The sequence below is a fragment of the Neolamprologus multifasciatus genome, chromosome 5, assembly GCF_963576455.1.
Source record: "Neolamprologus multifasciatus chromosome 5, fNeoMul1.2, whole genome shotgun sequence".
Taxonomy (NCBI): Eukaryota; Metazoa; Chordata; class Actinopteri; order Cichliformes; family Cichlidae; genus Neolamprologus; species Neolamprologus multifasciatus.
Window position 1 is genome coordinate 4,108,842 of NC_140443.1, and position 13,501 is coordinate 4,122,342.

The 13,501-nt window shown below is 38.6% G+C and overlaps 2 protein-coding genes across 6 annotated transcripts in view; one reads left to right on the plus strand and one right to left on the minus strand.

Moving 5' to 3' along the window:
- LOC146517855 (protein phosphatase 1 regulatory subunit 1A-like) overlaps positions 1–2,046 on the plus strand; it is a 35,464-nt gene extending 33,418 nt beyond the window's left edge. For all 3 annotated transcript variants that reach the window (XM_085161164.1, XM_085161166.1, XM_085161165.1), the window contains one exon: positions 1–2,046. In XM_085161164.1, the coding sequence (XP_085017290.1) occupies positions 1–71 (71 nt within the window). In that variant the 3' untranslated portion in view covers positions 72–2,046.
- Positions 363–13,501, minus strand: part of LOC146517856 (dual specificity calcium/calmodulin-dependent 3',5'-cyclic nucleotide phosphodiesterase 1B-like) — a 27,849-nt gene continuing 14,710 nt past the window's right edge. For all 3 annotated transcript variants that reach the window (XM_085161145.1, XM_085161147.1, XM_085161148.1), the window contains exons 8-14: positions 12,853–12,978; positions 10,056–10,157; positions 9,722–9,842; positions 6,908–6,989; positions 6,421–6,538; positions 4,889–5,025; positions 363–4,502 (exon numbers count right to left, since the gene is read on the minus strand). In XM_085161145.1, the coding sequence (XP_085017271.1) occupies positions 4,408–4,502; positions 4,889–5,025; positions 6,421–6,538; positions 6,908–6,989; positions 9,722–9,842; positions 10,056–10,157; positions 12,853–12,978 (781 nt within the window). In that variant the 3' untranslated portion in view covers positions 363–4,407. The remainder of the gene's footprint in view (positions 4,503–4,888; positions 5,026–6,420; positions 6,539–6,907; positions 6,990–9,721; positions 9,843–10,055; positions 10,158–12,852; positions 12,979–13,501) is intronic.

The following is a 13,501-nucleotide window of genomic DNA, read 5'->3' on the forward strand; positions in this document are numbered from 1 at the left end:
AAACAAAAGCAGGAGCGAGTCAGCCGGCAGAGGAGAAGACAAAGAAATGCAGCCTGAAGACAGAGAAATAGAGCAGTCCTCTGTGCAACACAATGCTGCTCAGTCTGCTCAGTCAGCCCTACACAATGACAGAAGATTGTGTCTGCAGATTCACTTTTCCAAAACATCAGGGCTTCTATATTCCTCTACGGCCAGGCCTTAGTTACCACCTTGAGAAAAAAAAAAAAAAAAGTTTTTACATTTATTTTGTGTCACAAATCTTGTGTAGAGAGACAGTTGTATAATGATATTTGTTTTTGTTAAAGCTCCCCCCGCACTATATTAAAACTAGCCTATTGCATCCCCCAACTGGGATTTGGCACATCTGGTTAATGGGACAAGCTTTCATAGTGTCTTACTCACACATATATTATCGTAATCTGTCACAGGTTTAATGTCCCGTTGATTTATCAAAGACAACAAATATTTTATTTGCAATCAATGTAGACATTTTCAATCAATTTATACGTGCCATGAATTCAACATTTATTGTTCCATCTCGTAGCAATAAAATAGCATCAGAATCTTGTAAGTAACCAGAGACAAAACCTTCAATTTAAATTCAAATGCCGTCTCGTGTGAGCGATCGGTAAAGACAGAAATAAATGTGGGTTTATTGATATTTTATAGTAAACATATATTTGGATTTTTTTGAACAACTCGGCTGCAATTTTATTTACATTGTTAATAATTAGTCGATTAAACACATGGAAGAAACTAGAAAGCCATTTTTGATCATGATTATGATTTCCTTTGGCTCCGGTGGGCCTCAAACTGTCGAGCCTGCCTGGTGGGGCCGACAAGCACTGTGTGTGGGTGGCTGTGATTACCAAAGTTACAAAATAAGGTGAAACTAAACTAAAATGTAAAAAGAGGCTGATGATGGTGTACCGTTGATCTGTATTTTGTTGAGCTGTCATCCTTGCTCGACTTTTGAAGGCGGGCGTGCCAGAAAAAGTTTGGTAACCACAGCCTTGAACTGTGTCTACACAGAGCACATTTCAGACCTTTTCTTCAGACGTTTGTCCCACATATGTCTGACAGAAGAGTCGCTCATAGGTTAATCACACTGGGCATTCAATGAAATTCAATCTATAGAAGTTTATTTTCATGCTTTAAGTCTATTTTAATACATTCTGCACTCACAGTTGCAGTGATTGCATCCAACAAGGCTTTGAAAGCTTCCGAAATGACCTCAAAATCAATACTTTTACACACACAGAGCTCTGTGTAGATGCAGTTTCATGCTCTGCAGTTCTAAACAGACAAAACGTATAATGTCATTTTTAATGTGATAATTTCTAGATGAAATGATTCACAAATAATCCCAGAAAACATATTTTTCTGCAGCCTTAACATCATCCCAAGCCTGCAGGTATTGACTCTGTAAACAGATGTAAAAAGAAATCCAGTCAGAAACCAGTCCAGACATCAGAAAAGTAGACTAATTAAACTGTAACAGCTGTCATTCTGCTTTTGTTTTCATTGTTCAGAATAGAGAATTACTCCCGATACAAATAGGAAGGCACTGCTTGTTGAATGAGAGAAAACAGAAAAACCAACCTGCAAGCTAAAGTGCAGCACATTAAACCACATCTAACTGCTGGTCTGACTCTGACTCCCCTGGTTACGCTTCAGGGCCACTGCTAACGATTGCCTGTAGCTTAAAGGCTACAGGGCAGATATGTTTACTTAGTTTGTTGTTTGTGTGGCTAAGATTCAAACTCCTGTCAGTCAGTCACACACATGCCGACAGCTGAAGCACTGCTGACCTTTCCCCAAAGTCATTTGAGTTCTTTTTAGCATAAAGGGAGGGAGAAAGCCTGTCTTTAAGTCTTTAAACCCTGTGTGAGCAATTGTTACTCAATAAGAAATAGAAAGCTACGTCAGCTTACAGTAATGCATGTACTGATAACTAGACTATTACCCTTCTTGTAAATGTCTAGTTGATAAACAGGGTACAAGCGATCGTCTCTAAAGCTCCATTTGCATATTTAGGATTAACAAGGAGGAATCCATCCCCAGTGAGTAAATTGCACCCTCATTTTTGACACATGAATGGTTCTTGGGAATTTAAATTCTGGTCATGAAACACCCTCTTGCATGGCACTGAATGTACAGTGACTTGTTGTCTACGCCCAAGGTACTTACTGTGCTTCATTTTGTACAAAAAAACAACAAATTTAAACACTTTTTTTTAAACTGCTGCATTTTATTTGTATTCTAGTTCGTAACAAAGACATCTTAAAGTCATCAGCACATTAAATATTTGTCATGTAATCTGTCTTTGTATCACTGAAGTGGCATCATGTGACAATCTTTCTATAACCTTCACATCATACTTGACATGTGTAAATGGAATAAATGACCAAAACTAAATCTGAGGTTTCAGTGTCACTTTAGGAGATTAATCAGCCACAGCAACAGCTGTTTGTTACTCAGTTGCCAACGATGGTCACTTTATCCACGATGAACAAGAAGAACAGTAAAACATTCCTCTGCAAGCTTTATGTTTTTCTCCTGCAATGTATTTATGGGTAAACTTGTTTTTTGAATGGTAGTAGTGTACTTTACTTGAATAACATGGATTTTTTTGTTCTAGTTTTACTTGATTGATGATTACATCTGTAATCTAAATTTGTTTGATACAATAAAATGTTTAAATTGGTGATTGGTTTCTTTCTTTTTTTTTGTAGGAAAGATTATATGAAGTTCATCAGCAGCGTTAGCATGAACATGCAAAGAACCAGGAGAGCTTTTCCCATTCAAGTGTCAAAAAAAGAAAACCAGATGTATTTTAGCAGGAATTCTTAAAGCCTTCATGTATCGTTGCATCATTGGTCCTGCGCTCAGCTAAAGTTGATTTTAACTTTACTCTAAAAATAGATGCTCTGCTATTAAATAATTTAATGCAGTCTGAAGCAGGAGCTTAAAAGCACATATATTTTTCATAAAAGGACAAGATTTCACAAATGCATTTTGTAACATTGCAGCAGTTTAAGCTGCGTGGGATACTGTATCTTTACAGACTGCTGTGAACAGGTTTTGCTGTTGAAGCGTTTCAGCTTTGTGATTGGAGGTGGACAAAGTGAAGGATCCTTTCAGAATAAAAGCCCAATTGCACTTTAACTGTTAGAGAGACTTAAAAAAAAAATTGTAATGTACATTTACGCTGTTGCACCTAAAATTTACTGAATTATAGAAAGGATATCCATATCTTACAGAACAGTTTTTTCTTTAACACAAGACTCTTTGTGTAACAGTCATTACTGTCTTGCTGTGTGATGGATTTATATTCGTTTTATATTCAAAGTGGGTGTTGGGATGGAAGCTCAAATCATGCAAATCATACTGACAAGCAGCAGCGCTGTGTCTTCAGTTGTTGTCGTGGCATTTATTCATTTAAAGACTATCAGCTGATTCAAATTAGAAAAACATTTTTTCCCATCTGTTGTAAGAAGGAAAGCGATGGTGCAATTCCAAACTGCTTCACTGACGAGCATTAAAATACGAAGCTGGGTGTGAAGCTGAACTACCCCTGGGCCATTGCAGTCTTTGCTCTATAGCTCCTCTTGCTGGGAGAGCAGAGAACACTTGAATGCATGCTTAACCATCTTTTTGATAATTTTGGCTGACCAAACATCGGCCTCTACCTCTTTATTATTTATTATTACTACTTATTCCTAAAAGTATTTCTCCCTTTTAAAGTCTAAGAGCCTCTTTAGTTCAGTTACATTATTACTTTTTAATTCATTATCATTATTTTTGAGGTGCAATAACCAAGGAACTATGGTATGATTGCTTTCTAAATACAAGATAATTAATACAGAGTAATATCAAATTTTACCTTCTACAATAAAGGCTCTTCAAAAGAAATTTAAAATATTGCTTTTAAGTAAAAAAAAAAAAAAAAGTTAACTGTTGTATGTTTGGAAAATGCAAAACATAACCGATTTAACTTAAGTTCCTATATTGAGTTGTCATGTCTGGATTACTGGCCCATGTATAAATATGTCCCAGACAGAGAAACAGACTACAAAAAACTCATATATGACACAAAGTTTATTTTAAGGTTAAATGATTGTTTTATGCTTTGAAAGTTCAAATGTAACTTACAGCTGTTTAGATGACAAATTAAATTAATGATATGGACTAGACTGTATAACATGACCAGCATGTGTACTTTTGTGTTTAAATTATTGTAGTATGCTACATTTAAAATGAGACATGAGGAAGTTTCTGTGATTACGCTACATCTTACCTTGGTAAGATCTCTCAGTTTTTAAAGTAAAAGGTATCTGAGTTTTGTTACAAAAGTGTTACTTTTTTCTATTCTGCAAACACGTATTACAAATAAACTGCTGTCTGCTATTTTGTATCTGTAGTGGGGTCTTGCAGGGATTTTTCTGACAGCACTTCTTGTCTCGATCGCTGCTCTTTTGTCTCGCAGGGGTCTGAAAATCCTGGAGGATATAGAAGATTGGGAAAAGACATCAGAAAATCTAGTTAGGTTGGATAGAAAATAATATCTGTATGAATTCATCTCAACATGAGATCATTCTAAAATGAATTTAGATAACAAATCAAATCAAGGGTACTGAGCGCATTTAGAGAACAAAGAGGCTTTTTCTAAGCCAGATCAGCAACAGGTCTTTTATTCTACTTTAAAAGAGGCTGTCAAGCTTTTTAAAGGTGATCTTTTAAAATTTGAGCTGTTGAAATATGTGCGAGCAGAAAAGGAGACTAAGTAGAATATAAAATTAAGTATAGACATTTAAATAAAGCCTCAATCGTGTTTATTTTTTATATTTTAATGCATATTTGTGATTTTTTGCACGTATAAACCCACCATTTGAGCCACTTTCCTTCCATTTGAGCTTGTTGTCCTCAGTGTGCCGTGTCCAAGTGGAGCGGAAGCTCACCAGCTCAGCTGTGATGTGTGCGAGGCTCCACTGCAGGCCTCTGGAGCTCTCCTTCCAAAGATTACTGGTGAAAGAAAACAGTGCTGTTTGTGCGCAAAATCATATTCCAGTCATGAAAACAAATGACTCAGCTGAACCTGAGATTTTCTACACCAAGGTAAAGGATTGCACTTTTTTTTCATGAAATTATCTTCAAATATATCTTCAATAAAAAGAAAACAAATTAAAAAGAAAATAAGCAACACATAAACAGGATTTTGCGCTGACACTTTTGGGTCCCTACTGACTTTGGTTATCCTTCTGGTGTGTCTAAAATGAGCAGTTACTGCTACGAATTTGGAGATTAATTCACCTTTGAATAATGATCATGTTTTGTCACTCAAAATTATTATGTTATAATTACAGGTTTTTGACCAACTCAGCAAATGATAGTAACATAAAAAACATGGTGTACATGATCAACATATACGTACAAAGCAAAGAATTAGTGAAACTGCTCCAACTGTAAAACTGCAAAAGAGCCAGAAACTGAAGTTTCCTGAAAAACCAGAGCTTGACTCCAAAAGCATTTCAAGTAGACCTTCAGGTTAAACTGACCAGTTTTACAGCATAATTAAAGCCTGAAAAAAGTTTGAAGTTAATTTCCTCCTTTTGGGACAACTGTATAGATATATTTTTTAATAAGTCCCCAGTTTGAATTCTACGGAGCCCCGCAGGGGACATGGGAGAAAAAAAATTAAGACGGACTTTCGCGAGATCTCGCAAACGTTTTAGCCGCATTCTTTGGACGCTGGCTCGAAGCCGACCGGGAGATCGAGGCACGATGTGACGGGAAAGCGGTGTTCCTCCCGGCTGTAGTAGGTCTCGACCTCCCGTTAGCTTCGAGCTAACGGGAAGAATGTGGCTAAAACTTTCCGAGTTTGTTTTGCGAGATCCCGAGTTAGTTTTGCGAGATCTCGCAAAAGTCCGTCTTAAATTTTTTTTCTCCCATGTCCCCTGCGGGGCTCCGTAGAATTCTATTAAAGCTAAAAAATGATGCAGTGTCAGTGCTGTGTCTGTCCATCTGAGTGACAGATGGAGCCATTCAATGACTAATTGTACTAAGCCACACGAAGGAAGTAGGCAAGGCAATGCAAGGCACGTTTATTTGTATAGCACAATTCAACAACAAAGTGATTCAAAGTGCTTTACAGAGACATTAGAAACAAAAACAAAAAAAAGCATGATTTAAAATTGATTAAAACAAGCAAACTAAGTAACTAACTAACTAAGTAGGCTTTCAAGAGTTTTAAAATCAGTTTTAGTCAAACTCTGTGTGCCACTCAATATCACAGTAAAAACAGACTTCTAATGTGTGTCAAATGCTTTGGTGTTAACACTTTGTTAACATATTAATATCTAAAACCAAAAGTGCAATAAAGTTTATTTTCCCAGCAGGTTTCACAGGCCTTGTGTTTACCTATGTCTGTTGCAGGGGTCTGGTGGACCTGGGTTCTCTTCCACCAAAGGAATAACAATCTTTTCAGCCATATCGGTCAGCAGAGAAAATGTAGGATACACAATGAAGTCTATGAAACCTGCGAGAACAAAATCCAGCATATCAACATGTGAAGTAAACTGTTAGTGACTCAAAAATACTAAAACCTCGTTATGTCTTTAATGTCAGTAAAGAAATTTGAGTGCATTTCAGTGATTCAAACACTAAAATTCAAAGGGCATATGCTGCAATATCACTGTGAACTGTTCAAAATAAAATTAACATAAATCCTGCCACTGGCTTGTTACTTTTGGAAAGAGAAAAAATGTGATTAGCTTCACTAGAGAATACATTTTACTTGTTTTATGTATCAAAGATGGATATTTATTAAAAATCTTACAAAGGCAACAGACAAAAGCGATGAAGAAGCTGGTTTTAAAAAAAAGAGTGTGTGATTTATGAGACGTACCGATCTGGGATTCAGCTACTAGGGTGGTTTGTCGATCACACAGTGGAGAGAAGGGGAGGCCGAGCTCTGCCTCTCTATCACCCTCACAAAGATAGAAAGAGAGAAAGAAGATACTTAAAGGGCATCCCACACAACACCTGAAAATAACTTTTAAAAGGTCAGTTTGTTCCAACAGTCGCCTCCTGAAACTGTGAGACTGTTCAAACGTTTTTTAATTAACAGCCAAACAGAACAAAAACGTGTTTCATAGGTACGCACACGTTTGTTTCTGAGACAACAGCGCTCTCCCACACCTCTTCTGTTCTGATCTCCTTCAGATCCAGGTAGTAAAAAAAGCAGAGGGAGCAGCTTCGTGCAGCAGTCACTTTAAATACACTCACTACAGTCGTGCCAGCTAACATCGTCAAAAAGCCAGACAATCAGCACAGCAAGCTTTTTCTCTGTGGGGTAATTATGTTCTCATAGTAACTCAGACATCAACAGAAAGAGTCCTTCCACCTGATTGGATAACTGCATCTCCTGCTGAGCTGAAGAGCAGCTATAGCGTCAGCTGTTGCTTTAAAGTGAAGACCAAAAGCCACTTCTTGGCTCATTATATTGTTTTATTATATACTTTTCCCCAAAGGTCAACAAAAACATGACGGCTTGACTTTCTATTGGGGTTTGTGAGGCTTTAAAGACAACAACACTGATTCTCTGCAGTCCTCTATTTCCCATATGTAACCCTTTAAAGCCAAGTGCATTACATTATATATGACATGTACATGCGACTACATAGTCAGTGTGATCTGAAAAAAGTTATAACAAAAAAATACATTTTTAAGCAACGAATTACAAAATAAAGCAAAATTTATTTTGATATTCAATTTATGTTTTATTATTTTGTCAGAATTTTTAATAAACAATTATTATTAAAGCAATTATTTCATGGTTCAGGCTTTAAAGGGTTAAAACTTGAGCTGTTAAGATCGATTAATTTTTTCAGTACCAAAGTAATGCAGAATAACCTGTTAGTAGAGATTTTCCTTCTCTGCTGCCTCTGCGTCATATCAACGAGCTATTTTTATGGATTTCTTCAGCTCTGACGTAATATCCACCCTCCCTATACAAGCAGTTTACAAAAACTGCTGCCTCTTATTAGGCATACGGCCCTTTGACTCATCGATCATGCAGTTAACAACAGAGCTAATAAGTCAGATGGAGACCAGGAGCACCAGGGCAGATATGGAGATGTCTAAGAATATAACATAATGTGTTCTTTTATATTTTGAATTTACATTTATTGTGTGGCAAAAGCCTGCGAGCACCGAGAACTACGAATGAGCTGGCATCTAAACCACATGCAATCAAGGACAACCTTTGAGACAGGCTACATAAACTCTAATGCACTTTTGTTTTAGAAAATGACCGCCATCCTTACTAACAAGCCTGAAAATCAAATCACATATACTGGGAAGCCAGTGCATGTAAGTGCATGTAAGTGCATGTAAGAAGCCGAATGATAAAATGCTGGATTTAACCGCTACAGGCAACAAAGTATATACATCCCTTTTGTTGGCTTTGTGTTTAGGGCACAGCTAATGGCAATCCTAACAGATAAACAACAATAGTGTACAGCATAACATGTTAGTCATCAGCAAGGTCGAACGACAGAGGCCTGGCAAATAAGGGAAGTAAGTGAAGGCATAGAGCCTGATAAGATCTATAGAGGAAGTAAATGTCTAATATGGTAGGATAAAGAGACAGGCCTAACATACTATGTACTAAGCTCTCTCTGAGGTATGGCTTCAGGCTCCAGTGTAACATTTTTTCACCACTGAGGGATCAAATTGGAGGATTTGGACTTCCTCTACAATCGTCTACAATCATCATTCATCTGCAGAGTTTGGTGAACAAGAAAGCTCACAAATTTGAATCTGGACTCCAACGTGGAATCGGTGATGTAAGAACGGTGGCATCACAGTGGCTACACTTTATTTTTATCCAGTAACAAGATGTCCTGTTTTAATTAGTGAGTTTGGAAGTTAGCAGGCGGATTTTCTTGTTGGTTGGCGAGATTAAAGCTAGTTGTTCCCCTTGTTTTCTGTATTTGCACTAAGCTGAGCTGGGGAGCTGCTGGCTTAAACTCTTTATTGACTACACACTATTTACTGTTCCTCTTCTCATCTAACTGTGGGCAACAAGTAGTTTATTCTTTTATCCAGAACAAATCTTCTTTCAGCTTCTCTCTTTAGGTGTTGCCACACTGTCCTCCTCTGTCTCACTATATCCATGAAGGTCCCCATTCAACATGCTTTGTCCACTTTATGCTCGATCCCTCCTCTGCACATGTTTAAACCATCTCAGGCTCATCTCTCTAACTCTAACTGATGGACTCATTTGTAATTGTGTCCATCCTCGTCACTCCCAACACAGAGAGGACTACGTTTGGTGACTTTGCCACTCTAAGCCACATGTCATAGCCAATCAAATCACAGCTGACACTCATCTCCACGCACTCTGCCCTCCCTGCACTCTCTCCTTCACATCTCTAGTTATCCTTGTTGACATGAATCCATGCTCATCACTAGTCAAAATAGTAGTTATATGGTGCTTAAAAGTGGAGGGTACAGACCCACTGAGCAAGCACTTTTAGAAAGTAGAAAAAAATTCTTGATAACAGGAAAGAATCTGCAGCAAAAACAGGCTCAGAGAGGAGCTCTGCCCTTGAATTTGTGTGAAATAAAAAGAAGAGCATAGCGAGATGACAAACAACAAATAGGAAATATCTCAGGCCTGTTAAGCAGAATATATATATATATATATAGTGCCTACCTGTCTGAAAAACTCCTCCATCAAGGCTTTGGTCCAGCGAGAGTGCAGCGCCCAAGGCTTGGATGGATGACTTATGTCAGCCGTGTGCAGTAACAGAGACAGTGCTTTGGGCTTGTCAATCCTGGTGTAGAGAGCATAACGCAATCACTGTTTTAACTGTTGTTTTGTTGTGTCTCCAGACTGAAAAGCAGACTAAACAGCAGCCGGCCTGAAACTAAACTGCCTGCATCATGTGCAGGCTATTCTAATCAGCTCACTGCACTCCAAGCATCCATTACATGGCCTGCTGATTATGCGGCACAGTGCAAACAACAGCACAGTCTATTAGCAGTGCCGTTCTTGTTGTTGTAGACAGGATTTCATCGCTTTGACCTGGAGAAGGTGGGAGGACATGTCCGTGGACAACACCATCTCTATAACGAGTGACCGCAGCTCCCTGTGAGAACGCACACACGCAAAAACACACAGTGTACAAGTTGACCTTGGCTGATGAGGAGTGAGTAAAAATGACAGACAGGAAGGCTCGATGGGGTTGTAACCTGTTTAGATTTCCTAATAGATTTCCTTGTTCCCATGGCAACACTGACTGCTAGAAAAGCCCACTAAAGTATGCAGCTGGGGTTTATCTTGTGTGATATCTGCACAGCTCCCCCAATCGCATATTCTGTGAGTAATATATGAAGCAGCAGCCAATACAGAAACTATGCAGAGTATAGATACGTTGTTATCGCAGACTGCACCGCAGACCAACTACGGCTAACTTTTACTTTAAATGTATGTATCACAACATTCCTATAGCATCTACCAAATGCAACTTATTTATTACATTTCCAAGTTTAGACGCTGTAGTCAGAGTTTGTTATGTTTGTTATTCCTCTGCTGTTTGGTGAAGTTACACGCAGTGTTGGGAAGGTTACTTTTAAAATGTATTCCATTACAGAATACAGAATACATGCCCCGAAATGTATTCTGTAACGTATTCCGTTACGTTACTCAATGAGAGTAACGTATTCTGAATACTTTGGATTACTTAATATATTATCATGCTGTTTACAACTACATGAATGTACTATTGCTGTGATTTATTACTGTTACTGAGTAACAGTCCGCGACTCCGAACCGTAGTAAAGGGACCTCTGGCTAATACGGTGGGTTCTGTGTCGGGCTCGTAGCCGAAAACTAGCTTTACTTTGTTGTCTGGGTCAACTTTGCTAGCAGAGACAGAGAGAGGCGTTGAAAGGCTGCTCCAACGGAACTTATTGTTTTTGGAGGAAAACACGAACACAGTGTACAGTCGAGTCTTAACAGCTTACTTACAACTGGGCTCGTCAGGCTCTCTTCTTGGCTGCAGTGGTTATTATTATATTTACATGCTTCCAGCTCCCGTTTTTGCTCGATGACAGCTCGTACTTTTCCTTTTTCTCCCTCCCTCGCTCACAGACACATAACGTGTATGGCAGTCCATTCTCCCTGCAGCACGGACTACACTGCCTATGATGCTACATTCTTTAGAGCTATACCTGTAGTATTCTGCCTGTTAGCTTAGCACAACAACAACAACAGGCGCTCTCTCACCCAGGAAACACGCAGAGAGAGAGCGTCACCCTGTAACCATGGCGACCGTAACGCTGCCGCCTGGAACAACAGAACGTAGCTGTCAAACAAAACCCGAACAGTCCTGACCCGCCACAATATGAAACAGGGAAGTACCGCCGTGTAATCCATTTATTTCAACAAAGTAAATGTATTCTAAATACCACCTTTTTAAACGGTAACTGTAACGGAATACAGTTACTCATTGTTACGGCCCTAGCAGGGCCTCCTCCTGAAGGTGCCTGTGTGGGCGTGTCCCACCACCTCTTCTGCCTGAGGTGCCACCTTTCCCTTTTGTGCAGCTGACTCTCATCAGTAATCAAGGAGATTTAAGCCCAGGGAAAGGTGAGCTCGGGGCCAGAGTGCCATTAGTGTCGTTACAGCTAGTGAGCTGAGTGTGTTGCTGTGTTTGCAGCTAGTGAGCTGCACTCTTTTTGACTTACTTTGTGCTTTATTGACTAGCATTTGAGTTTTGTTTATTTCTTTAAATGGTGATAGCGGCTTGTCCGTCTCTTTTAGTTAGTTTTAATAGAAACTTTAATAAAACTCTTTAATTTAACCCTCATGCCTTTTTGTCTCCTTTTCCTGACCCGGACACTTTTTGTTACTTCCCCCTCACCGCCTAGACCCCTCAGGGGAACGTAACACTCATATTTTGGATTTTAAATACCTAACGGAGGTACATGTATTCCGTTACTCCCCAACACTGGCTATAAGAGACACTGTATGCTTTCCCATAAGTGCACTAACCAACTTGAGGTCTGGGGGCTGTTTCCTTAAAGCATCAGGATGTCAGTTTATATGTAAAATAACGCTAATAAAATAGAATAATGACATAATTATAAATGTCGTCACAGATAAAAATCTAAATGTTGTCAAAAGCCACAAACTAGCTCCACACTACAGAACTGGTATGTAAAACTAGTGAATAAATGTATTGCAATTGTTTCAGTTGATTCCATATATCCATAATAAAATAAAACAAAAGTATTAATTAATAAAATGTTACTTTTTGGCCAATTAGTTTTTCCTAGAGGTCACATTGGAAACACACTAAGATAAACACATTATAGCTTTGCTCTCCTACATTCTCCTGCAGCATGAATTCTCCATTATTTATTTTTTTTCTTGTAATGTTGTATCACGCCTATGCATATACACGCATATGAGGACTTACTGCAAACCAAATCTACATTTATCAGCTGTCTTTGCCCAGACTCTAACTAAATGTTGCTGTTGGTTAAAATCTCATTTATAACATTGTTAACACATTTATTTCTGGAGGGGATTTTTGACTTTTCAGAATGCCCTTTAACACCAACAGATCGACGGGGACATTTTTACACAGGCTTGTGAAGTTCATACAGACAGACAGCAAAAACGTTTCTCCAACAAGAGATCAACAGGTGAGCAACTGATGAGGGAAAACTTTTCTATGACCTATTTATGTCTCCCTGTGACTGTCTGCTTGGGAGGGAGAATGGGTCATGATTTATAACACACAGAAATTAATTATTATTAATTATTTGAGGTCTTACATCCATTCCTCCCGTGTCAAATTAATAAAGATGTTCATTTGGTCGTCCAGCAGTAGGCGAAAGGCTGCGCTCAGGTGATGGCTCTCTTGTACAGACCGGTCATTGTAGATCAATGCAAACTCTGACCTTGGAGACAGAAGGTGAGTGGAGATTATTACAGACAGTCGACGGACAGATGGGCAGGTTGTAAAGTGTTCCTGTGCATTAAAGTGAAAACTTCAATACGACAGTTGCTCTGAGTGAAGGAGGTGAGACTGAGATAAAAGGAGAGTCCTCTGGGAACAATTTAATGACTGTGACTGCAAGCCTTTAATGATGAATTTTAAAGTGCTGAAGAGGAGGTGGGATGTAATGAAAAATGACAGTGTGGGTATTAATGACTCACTAAAGTAAGATAATTAACGGATTCATCAATCAAGCATCCACTCATTGTCATTCAGCTGTTAAAATGGGTAATAAAGCCCACTGTGGGCAGTTTTCCAGTTAGTATTTATTTTTAAGCTTCTGCCACTTTTCACCAGTAAAATAAACATTGAATAAAACACTTAAGGAAATGGTTTTCAAGACAACACAAAGGTGTGTGTTAAAGTGGTCTGTTGGGGAGTGTAAAAAGTGTGTGGAAAAAAATGAAAAATACTGGTAAGACTTC